The sequence below is a fragment of the Heterocephalus glaber genome, unplaced genomic scaffold (assembly GCF_053883595.1).
Source record: "Heterocephalus glaber isolate CG9 unplaced genomic scaffold, H.glaber_assembly_v1.0 deba00001498, whole genome shotgun sequence".
Lineage (NCBI taxonomy): Eukaryota > Metazoa > Chordata > Mammalia > Rodentia > Bathyergidae > Heterocephalus > Heterocephalus glaber.
The window spans coordinates 6,650,828-6,662,094 of NW_028258321.1; the positions used below are offsets into that span (position 1 = coordinate 6,650,828).

At 57.4% G+C, this 11,267-nt stretch overlaps 1 protein-coding gene across 3 annotated transcripts in view; it reads left to right on the forward strand.

Moving 5' to 3' along the window:
* Nucleotides 1-10,774, forward strand: part of Fbxw4 (F-box and WD repeat domain containing 4) — a 76,155-nt gene extending 65,381 nt beyond the window's left edge. For all 3 annotated transcript variants that reach the window (XM_087185820.1, XM_087185818.1, XM_087185819.1), the window contains 3 exons: nt 9,433-9,573; nt 9,964-10,105; nt 10,276-10,774. In XM_087185820.1, coding sequence (XP_087041946.1) covers nt 9,433-9,573; nt 9,964-10,105; nt 10,276-10,395 — 403 coding nt within the window. In that variant the 3' untranslated portion in view covers nt 10,396-10,774. The remainder of the gene's footprint in view (nt 1-9,432; nt 9,574-9,963; nt 10,106-10,275) is intronic.
* Nucleotides 10,775-11,267: the final 493 nt, after the last annotated feature.

The following is an 11,267-nucleotide window of genomic DNA, read 5'->3' on the forward strand; positions in this document are numbered from 1 at the left end:
GACAGAGCTGCTTAATCATTAGCAGAGATCTCTCACTCCCTTCCTGTTTGTCTCTAACTCCTGGCCACCACATCTGTGCTCTCCATCTCTATAATTTTGTCATTTTAAGACAAAATGGGGTCATACAGTATGATGCCTTTTGAGAATTGCTTTGGAACATCAACATAATTCCTTTGAGACCCGTAGAAGTGATGGATGCATCAGTAGCTCGTTTCTTTTTATTGCTGAGTAGTGTTCCATGGTACAGATGCACCAATGTTTCTTTCCCCATTGAAGAACATTCACCCTGAAGGATTTTTTGTTTGTTTGCTTCTGTTTGTTTGGTACTAAGGATTGAACTCGGGGCCTTAACGTATGCTAAGTAAGTGCTCTACCACTGACTACATCCCCACCCCGTTTTATTTTGTTTTGTTTTGTTTAGTTTATGGTACTGCAAATTAAACCCAGAAGTACTCTACTTCTCAGCTACATCCCTAGGCCTCAGTTCCCCCTTCTCCCCCATATCGGGGATTGAATTTAGGACCTTGTGCTTGTGAGGCAGGCGCCATACCACATCCCCAGCCCTCCCCTTTTATTTTTTAAAGACAGGGTCTCACTAAATTGGCCAAGCAGGATTTGAACTTATGATCCTCTTGCCTCAGGCTCCCAGAGTGCTGGGATTACAGGCATGTACCACAATGCGTGGCTTAATTTTTTTTTGGTATGGGGGATTGAACTAGAACTTGGGTCCTTATGCATGTGTGGCAGGCGGCGAAACCACTGAGCTAAATCCCCGGCCCTGCCTGGCTTAATTTTTTATTTTGAGATAGGGTCTTGCTAAATTGCCCCAGCTGGCCTTGAACTTACTATCTTCCTACCTTTGTCTTCCAGGTAGCTGGGGTTGCAGGTGTGCACCACCGTGCCCAGCTTCAGTCTTTGATTATTGCAAGTAAAGCTGTACGAACATTTGTGTATAGGTTTCATGTGGACATACATCTTATCTGGGATAACTGCCAAGGAGCCCAGTTACTGGATTACTTGATAGATGTATGTTAGTGTTTTATTTGCCAGACTGTTTTTCAGAGTATCTTTTACAGGTTTTTTATTTTGATGCCCAAATTATCAACTTTGTCTCTTACCAGTTATGCTTTTGACAACAAGTCTAACTCTTCAGCTAGCCCTCAGTTGCAAATGCCACAATTTAGTAGCAGCTAAAGTGTTTTTCTCTTTTTCTTTCTTTTTGGTTTTTTGAGACAGCGTCTTGCTATGTAGTGCATGCTGGCCTTGAACTAACCAGGTATCCCAGGCTGGCCTTGAACTCATAGTGATCCTCCTGCCTCCTCCTCTGAAGTGCTGGGATTGCAGGCATGCACCACATCTGGCTAAATTGTGTTTCTTGCCTGCCTCCCCCTCAGTTGCTCTGCCTTCTCCTGTTCTCTCCATCTCCCTTGGAAAGTGTTTGTCATGTCTTCTTTCTGAAAAATCCATTCTGTAGTTGGTCTTTCCACAGACTAGGTGTGGAGATTTCTTCCTAACGGGAGATGTTTGATTACATGGTTCTTTCTAGGGTTGTCACTTCTGATGGTCATCCAGGCAGACGGATGGAAACTCAGTACTTTACCAAAGCAGCAGTTGCCTCTCCAGGTGGCTCTGAGAGTTAGATTGCCCATTGCCCTCCCTTTTCCAGGTTGATTGTGTCCTGAACAAGATTCGAGTGAACTCTCCCAGGCAGGACAGGACTCTTCGATGTCAGAACACTTCTGTTCTCCTCTTCCAGGCCCAATTCTAGGTTCTTCAGTTGTTTCCCATAAGCCTTGTAGATCAGTCAGCCATAGCTTTGGGTATAAGTAATGAAGACTTAATTCCAAGTGGCCTAAACAGTACTGGGTGTGTTATGATCTCGTGACAAGAAGCCCAGTTGAGGGCTGGGTGGCTCCAGAGTTGATGGTTCCCTATCTCAAGACCGTGAGTGCCTCATGCACTCCGCGTTCTGCTTTGCCAACCACGCTGTGTGGTGTTGGCTTGTGTAGTGCAAGGGACGAAGGGAGGAAGATGTGTCCCTGCTGGTGACCTCTTAAGATGAAGAACCCTTTCCTAGGAGCCCCTAAAGCAAGCTGTGGAAGGGAACCGAAGAACCAGTCATGCATTCCCTCCCTGGCCTGAGGAAGAGCCCGGCCTGCCCTATGCAGTCACCGAGGCAGGGAAGAGGGCAGCGGTGGTGCAGAAACGGGGTTTGGTCAGCAAGAATGTGCAGAGTGGCTGGTGAGCCTGCTGGTTCAGGACCTCTCACCTGAGTCTCCCTTACTGCTCTGTCTGCTTTCATCCCTCAGAGTACTGAACAGACCAGGTGTGGTCTGATGAGGGCAGGTGCTGTCACCTCTCATTTTAGACCTCCTTTTGTTCTGCGCTTTGTGTGCCTGTCTGTGTGAGCACTTGCACACACCAGGGATTGAACCCAGGGCCTTGTACGGGCTAGGCAAGAGCTCTACCACTGAACCACACCCAAGCCCAGAGTCCTACTTTTTAATTTTTATTTATTCATTTTTGAGACAAGGTGTTGCTGTATCGTCCAGGCTGGCCTTGAACTCACTGTGGAGTTTAGGCTGGCCTCTGACTTATGGTGACCCTCCTGCCTCAGCCTCCCCACTGCTGGGATTACAGGCGTGCACCACCACGCCCAGCTCAGAGATCTCTACTCTTGCCAGCCTAGATGCAACGTCCAGGGCTCCTTTGGTCCTGAGCCCCTGGAATGTTGGCATGCTGTAGGCTGTAGACCTTGTTCCCAGACTTTGCCCTGCCCCACGCCTGCCATGAACCTTTCCTCCTGAACAGGGCTGAGGCAGAAGGGGCCGTCGGTGGAGGGGAGAAGCCTGCTGGGTGGTGTGCTGGGAAGCTGTGGGGAGCTCCAGGAGGAGCGCTGCTCTGTGGCCAGACGGCGCTGGGTTCTACAGCTACTCCGCCGTTTATTAGCCTATGATCTGGGGACCTTCTGGGCTTCAGTTTCCATAGTGGGCACTGAAAAATGGGAATTAATCATCCCTTCCCTAACTGTGAGCAAAATGATTGTGCAAAAGTGCTCCCCCGAGTGCCTGACAACTCGGACACCCTCATCCTGTGCAAGCATCCACACCCCCCCCCCACAGCTGCCTCCACGTGGGCACCATGGAGTTTACCCTTCCTCAGGGAACCTGTAGAGAGGGAGAGGAGGCTGCTGACCTCATGGCGCAAAGGCTCTGGCCAGCACAGCCATTTCTGCTGAGACGGTTTCATGAGTCAGCGGGCACCGTCACCGGCTCGGGCCTGGGATGTGCACAGCTGCTGGGGGGCCCAGGGCCGCCTCAGGGCCTGCGTGAACTCGGAGCTGCCTATGGCAGCCTCTGTGGGAATTTAAGGTCAGGATGGAGCCCTAAGGCACCAACCAACCCTTCGAATGTGATTCTCTTATGAAATCCCTAGACTTTGCCAGCTCCAGACCCCAGGTCTGTACTGAACCTAGAATGAACCCAAATGAGAATGGGCACAAGGCAGCTGTGGCCTTGATTCTTAATGGAGACACGGACACTGCATCCTGCCGGCCTGTGGGCTCTTTGCATGGCAGGACCACCCTGCCATCTGTAGGTACTGCCTCTCCTCAGCCCTGGAAAGAACCAGCTGTGTGTAAACATCTGTCCTGGCCCTGGGGGCCTTGGCAGACCCAGCAGCGCAGGCAGCGAGGGAGATGCCCCGGTGGAGGCCCCTGCCTTTGGTGGGAGGAAATGGATGGACAGGATGACTCTGGATCTGTCTTTCCCAGAGAACCCTGAGCAGATAATAAAGCCGTGCAGAAAATAGGATTAAGGGAATGAGCAGGCAGGGCCAAGTTTGATCTTTCAATAACGCCAAAGCCTGACTGACAGGCAGCAGCAAGGAGGAGTGCCTGGCTGGCAGGGCTGGGCCCGGCTGCTGTGTGCAGGGCTGGCTGGATTCCTTGCTTTTCACCTGTCACTGCTGAAACCTGAGCAGTGCCTGGCTTCTCTCTTTTATGTGTATGCTGTGACTTCAGTGGAGGGGTGCTGGAGGGACTGTTGTGCTCTGAGCATCTGGGTCACCCTGGCATCCAGTGGGGCTGGGACACCCTCAGAGGAGTGGGCACCCGCTGGGCACTGCGCTCCTTTCCTGAGCCCTCTGCAGTGGCCTGCCCTACTTAGGGTGCTAGGCGAGCCCGTGCAGTGTTCCTGCTCCCTCAGCCCCTCGTCCACAAGTACCTCTAGGGCACTGCTCTTCCTGGGGGCCGAGTGCATTGGGCAGCTCGGAGGGACAGCCAGGCAAACAGCCACTGCCTAGGTGCCAAGGAGCTGGGCTGTCCCTCCTCCGTCCCTGGCTCTCTGCCTTCTCTCTCCTGGAGCTGGGCCCAAGGACAGGGTCGTCTCCATCCGGAAGATGCAGTCCTTCACCCAATGGGGAGGGACCAGAGCCCTCCTGCTCTGCATAGTCAGTGGTCTTCAGGTCCAGTCCCCAGCCCACACCCCATTTTGACTGTGAGCAGGTGGGCTTCAGGATGGAGAAATTTGTGACCGCAGTCCTGCAGGTGGCCACAGCCCAGAGCCTTCCGGAAAGTGTGGGCTAGGGAAAGGGACAAGGGGCTTTGGGAGGGAGGGAGCCAACCCTTCACACCCCGCTGCTGCCGACCTGCTGGCCATCAGCACAGGCGGTGCCCTCACAGTGCTCCTTGACTGCCTAACGGCCAGAGTGGTGGCCTTTCCCACTGGGCATTGCCTCCACCTCCCCCTGAGGGCTGCCCGCCCCGCCACAGGCCTCAGCCCCAGTGAGGGCTCCCTGCACTGAGCACAGGCCTGGGCGTGGCATGGCGAGGACTGGCCACTCCAAGGGCAGCGCTAGAGCCCATGCCACCCAGGTGCGGCTTCATCTCTGCCCTGGCCTTCCACCTTCCCCGTGCAGGGGCCTGGCCCTCACTTGGAGTGATTATGGGAATTGGCCCTCTTTAAAGTACCTGCCTTCTCCTTTGAAAGTATTACTGACAGCTTTTTTCATTCTTTTTTTCTTACCTCTTTAAGTAACCCTGTAATTTTTTTCTTTCTCCCCCCTTTCCTTTTTCTTTCTTGTCCCCTCTGTCTCCCTGAACTCTTTGAAATTGGCTCTCTGCCTGCTGACACCAAACTGATACTTTGCGTTTCACTTCTCCTTATCCCTTTATGGCAGCAGATGTTGAAATTTTGTATCCTTTTATCTGCGGGGCTGTCCCTTCCTGTAATTACGGCCCCCTTGTTAGCAGTACAAAGTGGGCTGCCCGGCTGCCTGGCCTTTGAGCCATTGTATGGGAACACGTGTGCACAGGCGGGTGCTGGGGGTGCACACGCACGTGCATGAAGTCGCTTCCCTCTCACCTGGTGGGGCCGGGCGAGTCTCCTCCTGCGTACTTACTCTGGGGTCCTGTTCCCTTGGTTTTCCCTGGCTGCATTCAAGGGGCAGGGAGAGGCATGTGGGCCCGGTGGGGGTTGCGGGTGGCCTGGCAGTTTGCTAGGGCAGGGGGGTCCCGGGCCTGACTGGGGAGCACCCCCAGGAACAGCGTGAAGACCTGCCCTCTGCCTACCAGACATGCAGCCTCCGTGATCCTGTTTGCAAAGTGGGTTAGGACACCTCATAGCAGCCCTGACCTTGAGGCAGGAAGATCACGTAGTCACCTAGTAGGCCGCTAAGAGGATGATGTGAGCTGTTCTCTGGGGCATTCTGCACAGCCTGAGGCCCAGACACCTCTGGTGAGTCGCTGCACCGGGTAACATGCATCACTGCGCCTGCCGTGTGCAGACCCGTGAGAGAATGCGCCTTTGGGCTTCTCTACTCCCGCCAGCCTGAGTGCTGCTGTGCGGACTGGGGCTCTGCCTTTTTCTGCTGTGTGGCTTTAAGAAAGTCACCTCCTGGGCCAGGGATTTAGCTCAGTGGTTCTGCCGCCTGCCTTGCAAGCACAAGGTCCTGAGTTCGATCCCTGGTACCAAAAAAAAAAAAAAAAAAAAAAAGGCACCTCCTGTGTAGCCCTTGGTTTCCTTATCTGCAATCAGGGGCAAAGACTGGGACCACCTCGGGCCAGGTCCTGCAGAGCATTCCCCTCACTGCCGACCTGTCAGGGCCTCTCACTCCTGTTATTGCCTGACACTCACTGAAGAGCCTGCCATTCCCCTCGGCCAGAAATGCTTTCCCGTGTGTCCTCTCACAGAACTTCCGTCCCCTGTAGTCCCTGGCAGGTTGTGCCTTGTGTTGCATCTGTGATTCACACTTCTCGCCCTCACTGGACCGAAAGCTTCCTGAAGGCAGGGACAGTGCCTCCTTGCCAGAGCTCACCTCTCCTTGCACTTGCTGTTAAACACAATGCCTTGGATACAGAAGGCTCCGGGTTAATGGCTGTTGGGGCCAGTGACAGAAGGAAGAGAGGCCTGGCTCACACCTTCAGGCCATTTGTCCTCTGGGGGGCAGAGATGTAAGAAGGTGAACTGTCCCCTTCTATCCCCGGTCCCCCAAAGCCACTGTTGCATTTCAGGGTAGCATGTGCACACTCCCAGGGCCCCCCCGGGAGCATTGTCAGGAGCCTGGTATATTATCCAAGATGGCGTGGGAGCCCCTGGCACGGGGGAGTGTATGGAGCGTGGATACGAGGGCTTGGCGGGGGCCGACTGAGGGCAGGGCTGGGTGCCTGCGCCTGACTCCAGCTGTGCATCCGGGGCTCTTCCAAATGGGCCGACCAGGTGTTCGGAAACAGGTCTGCGAGCAGTTAGCGGCCCCACAGGGTTTTACATTTCCCTCCGTGCTGGTGGGCAGCAGGTTCCCCTCTCCCCCTCTCCAGCTGCAGGCGCCTGGGCAGCAGGGGCTCTCGGGCTTTGGCACTGGTGGCAAACCTATGGCACATGTGGCGCAGCGGGAGTGCAGAGCCTTCTTGCAGCACGTGAGCCAAGCCTCAGATATTGGGGTTAAATTGCAATGTTGGCTTCTTCCCGTAAATAAGTGGGTTTTGGGGTGCAGGCTGGGCGCTCGGGCTGTAAAAGCTTCGCTATCACTGGGCTAGGGGAGAGACGGAGCAGCGGCGTGGCTGCGCTGTGTGCCCTTCCTCCTGCCCAGGTCCAGCCTGCCGCGAGTGGGCGACCCCGGCTGTCTTTGCCTCACACTGGGTTGACAGCGCATGTCAGAGTCCGGCATGCGGAGACTGGGATGGGGGCGCTCCCAGCCCGCGTGGCTCCTGGAGGCCCAGGCTGCGTGTGCAGCGTGGGCGGGAAGGACTGTTTGCCCTGAGCTCCTGTCTCGGCTGGGGCGCTGCGAGAGGCCAGGAGGCATTCTTAACATTCTTTGCAGAGAAAGGGGGCGAAGCGTCTGAATTTGGGGTCACCACATTATACAAATTGCAATCTAACCGTTTTTTACAAGAACACGCTTCAGTAAGAAAAGGAGCCCAGGAGGAGGGAATGAGGGACAGACAGCTGGTTTTGTCCCCTTCCCCCCCAAGTTTGGGGCTATTGTTGGGCCGCTCACTCCCTCCACCGTGCAGTGCAGTGCAGCTAGAGTTCTCTAGTTAAATTGGGCCTGGGGTGGGGCCTCTGAGGGCCCACAGTGCCATTTGTTTGTTTTCCCAAATCAAAGCCCCAGCAGGACTTCTATGGCACCGCTGGGCCACTATTTGAAGAGACAGGCCATTTCCCAGAGCCTGGCGTGTCCGTTTATGCTCTGAACTTAACCTTACAAGCTCTGCACCACAGAGCCTTGAAGGCCCTGGGTCTAGAGGTAAAAGAAATTGTATCTTTTTATTGGCCCATTGAACGTGTGTGTGGCCATTTCAGAGAACCAGAGGGCAGGACAGAAGCTCCCAGCCGGGCCTTGGCCAAGCCAGGCTGGCAGACAAGGGGCACAGGGGCTCGTCCTGACCCCTAGTGGGTGGTGCTGAGGGCCCCTTCTCATCCGTGGAGGCTGGGACTGGCAGAGCCCGGGGGGCAGTGCGGTCTGGCTGTACCCCTTCATGCTGCCGGCCCTGGGTCGCCCCACACGGATGCCCAGCTTGCCTTCGCTGGGAGTCCTGGGGCCAGGTGGGCAGGCAGCATCGTGCTGCTCCTCCCCCAGTTCTCTGCCTTTCATCTTCCATTTCAAACAGACAAACATGAAATTACTTCCACAGATTAAAGGGGAGAAGGCCTCACTAATGGAGGGGGTAGGGCCCCCAAATCTAGAAGGCGAGGGACGAGAACTGTGGAGCACAGCAGCCCCACACGGTATGCAGATGCGTGTACGGTGAAGAGAAGACCGAGTCGATTCCACCCTCCTGTCCCAAGTGTCTGTCGTAGGCTTCTCCAGGAGCCAGCTCCGTGACCTCAGAGCCCCAGGGAGAGGCCTGTCCCCCCACACACACTAGCACTTGGCTGCTGGGGGGAAGAGGTGTGCCGACTGGAGGCGTGCCCAGGCCTGGCGCTGCAGAGCACTAGCGCTGCATGAAGGGGAGCGGCCCAGGCGAAGAACCCAGCTGCCTCCTTCCCCCCATGCCTTCAGCCTTTGGGAAGACAGCGGTGAGGGCGTGCAGTGGGGCCTGGCGCTCAAGGCTGCCTTCAGACCGGTGGCTGGAAGGCTTGCGTGCCCTGGCCTTTTGCTGTGCTGTGGGCCACAAAGTCCTCTCACCCCAGGCCAGGGTCTTACCCGGGTGTCTCCTGGCGTGGGCAGAGGAAGCTGAGGCACTGGCCCGGAGGGCGCCCCTTCATTCCCCTGGCGCCTCACCTCAGGATTACCGGGTGCACTTGATGTTGGGGGGTAGTTGCTAGGGCCGGAGGCCCCCCTCCGTGGTTACTAGGGGTCTGGCATGGGGCAAGGGGTCTGCCCACTGCCGCGGTCACGGAGGGAATTACAGCCACAAAGAGATTGTTCTCAGTAATCTGCTCTCGGCCGCCGGGTGGGGTAAGGGTGGAGGAGCAGGCCGGGGCTGTGCTCACAGAGGCGTGCTGGCCCGGGCTGGGGGCCAGAGGCCTGGAACTCCGGGGACCAGCACACTAAGCTGCTTTCTCAGCGATTCCTCTCCCCAGACACAAAGGTGTTTGCTTGTTTTAACATCTCCCGGGACGCCCCTTCTCCCTTTGTGTGGTCTTTATTCCCAGTGAGGTTTGAGCCCAGATTACAGGCAGGAATTAAGGCACTGGACTCGGGCAGCTCAGAACTGCATGACCTGCGGGATCAAGAAGTAGAAAGTAACCGCGTGTGCGCGGGAGGGGGCCGGCCCTTCAGCAAGGCCCATTCATCGCCGAGTGGCGGGCAGTGGGCGGCCTGCGCGCAGGTGTGAGGGAGGGGCTGCCCTGCCGTGTGCCCCCCCCCTCGTCCGCCCGTCCGCCCGTCCGCAGGGAGTCGTCAGCCCAGACAGGAGCGCTGCTTGCCCCCGAGGTGTGGCGCCATCTGCAGGCCCAGTGGGCTGCTCACCTCTGCCCTTGCCCTCCTCAGCGGGCAGCTGATGACACACCTGGGCAGTGACTTCCCCCCAGGGGCTGGGGTGCTGGACGTCACGTACGAGTCCCCTTCTACACTGCTGTCCTGTGGCTACGACACCTATGTACGCTACTGGGACCTTCGCACCAGTGTCCGGTGAGCATGCGGGGTGGCAGGACACAATGCCAGTGCCGGGGCAGCCCTTTCTCAGCTGCCCCCAGCAACTGGCCAGCCTCTGGGGCACCTAGCTCCCCCCACAGTCCTATGCCAAGTAGTGGGCCCTGTGGGAACAGTCTGCTCCCCTCCAGGGCCTGGGGAGTGTCCTCTACTTCCGAAGACACCCTCTCCGGTGAGTTTGTGGTTATGTGGGTGTGCTGGCAATCCCACTGAGACGGCAGGGTTGCAAGTTTGAGCCCAGCTCAGGCAACTTAATTTCTCAGTGAGTCGGGCTGGGGTGGGGATGTCCTGGGTTCAATCCCCAGTGGCAGTGAGGGGAAGATCTATGATTCAGGCTGCTGCCGCCCTGCATTTCTGTTCCCCGCACAGGAAGTGCGTCATGGAGTGGGAGGAGCCCCACGACAGCACCCTCTACTGCCTGCAGACAGATGGCAACCACCTGCTGGCCACAGGCTCCTCCTACTACGGCGTGGTGCGGCTGTGGGACCGGCGCCAGAGGGCCTGCCTGCACGTGAGCACCCGCCTGCCTCCCCCTGCCTCCCGCCTGCGGTGCCGGGTGGGTGGGGTGTTCGGGTGGGCGAGGGCTAGAGGAAGCGACGACGCTGGCACGTGACCGTTTCCCTGGGCTTGCACGCGGGTTCTCACTTGGCAGAGTCCCCATTTCCTGTCCCCTCCCTCCAGGCCTTCCCGTTGACCTCGACCCCACTCAGCAGCCCTGTGTACTGTCTGCGGTTCACCACCACGCACCTCTACGCTGCGCTCTCATACAACCTCCACGTCCTGGACTTTAAAAACCCGTGAAGAGACGGGCCGCCCACCCGCCCGAGGGCCGAGAACCGCCTACCGCCCCTGCCTGGAGCCTGTGGTGCTGCTCCGCCCTTGCCCTGTCCTGTTCCCTGCCCTGCGGCCACAGTGATCGGGCACCTGAAGTGGCAGCGTCTCCTGGGGCAGGGTCTGGAGGCGCAGTGAGCAGCTGGGACTGCGGGTCTGCCCTCGCCCCGCCCCTGCGCCTCCCTGGGCAGCCTGCAGGGCAGGGGAGCTGCCACCTCCTGTCAGGCCCCTCCCGGGACACTGTGGCCGGCTTGCACCTTGGGCTCTGCGCTAGCCCTGCACCGCAGGCAGGCTGTGGAAGCACGCCGCTGCTGTCGTTTTTGTAAAAATAAAGCTTGGCTGTTTCACACATCTAGTTCCTCACTGGCCAGGTCATGCTAGAAGCGATGGAGGTGGCTAAGCAAAGGCTGGCCTCTGCTCTTTCCTTCCGAGTGCTGCCCCCAGCCCACCACCCTTCGGGCTGTGATGGGGACCTGTGGGAGCGCTCCTGGGTGCTGAGGCAGGCGCTAAGCTGCTGGCACCGGTGCTCACCCCAGCACACACCCTTGCAGCACTGAGCCTTATCTGAGCTTTCCACCCAGAATATCTTAACATTCCAGCTGTTTCCAAGGTTTCTGTTTCCTCATAACTGCTCCCTTGCCCACACTTCCACACTTACCTTAGGGAGTCATGCAGGCAGGTTGGGAGAGAGGCCCTACCCTGCTGGCTGCCCAGCCTCTTCGTGAGGCAGACAGGTTTCTGTTCAAAGTCCCAGGAGGGAGGGGAATGTCATACCAGTGCCCTCCCTAGGGAGGCTGGGGCCAGGCAGGCAGCACACAAAGCTGGACAGACGGCAGCCCATC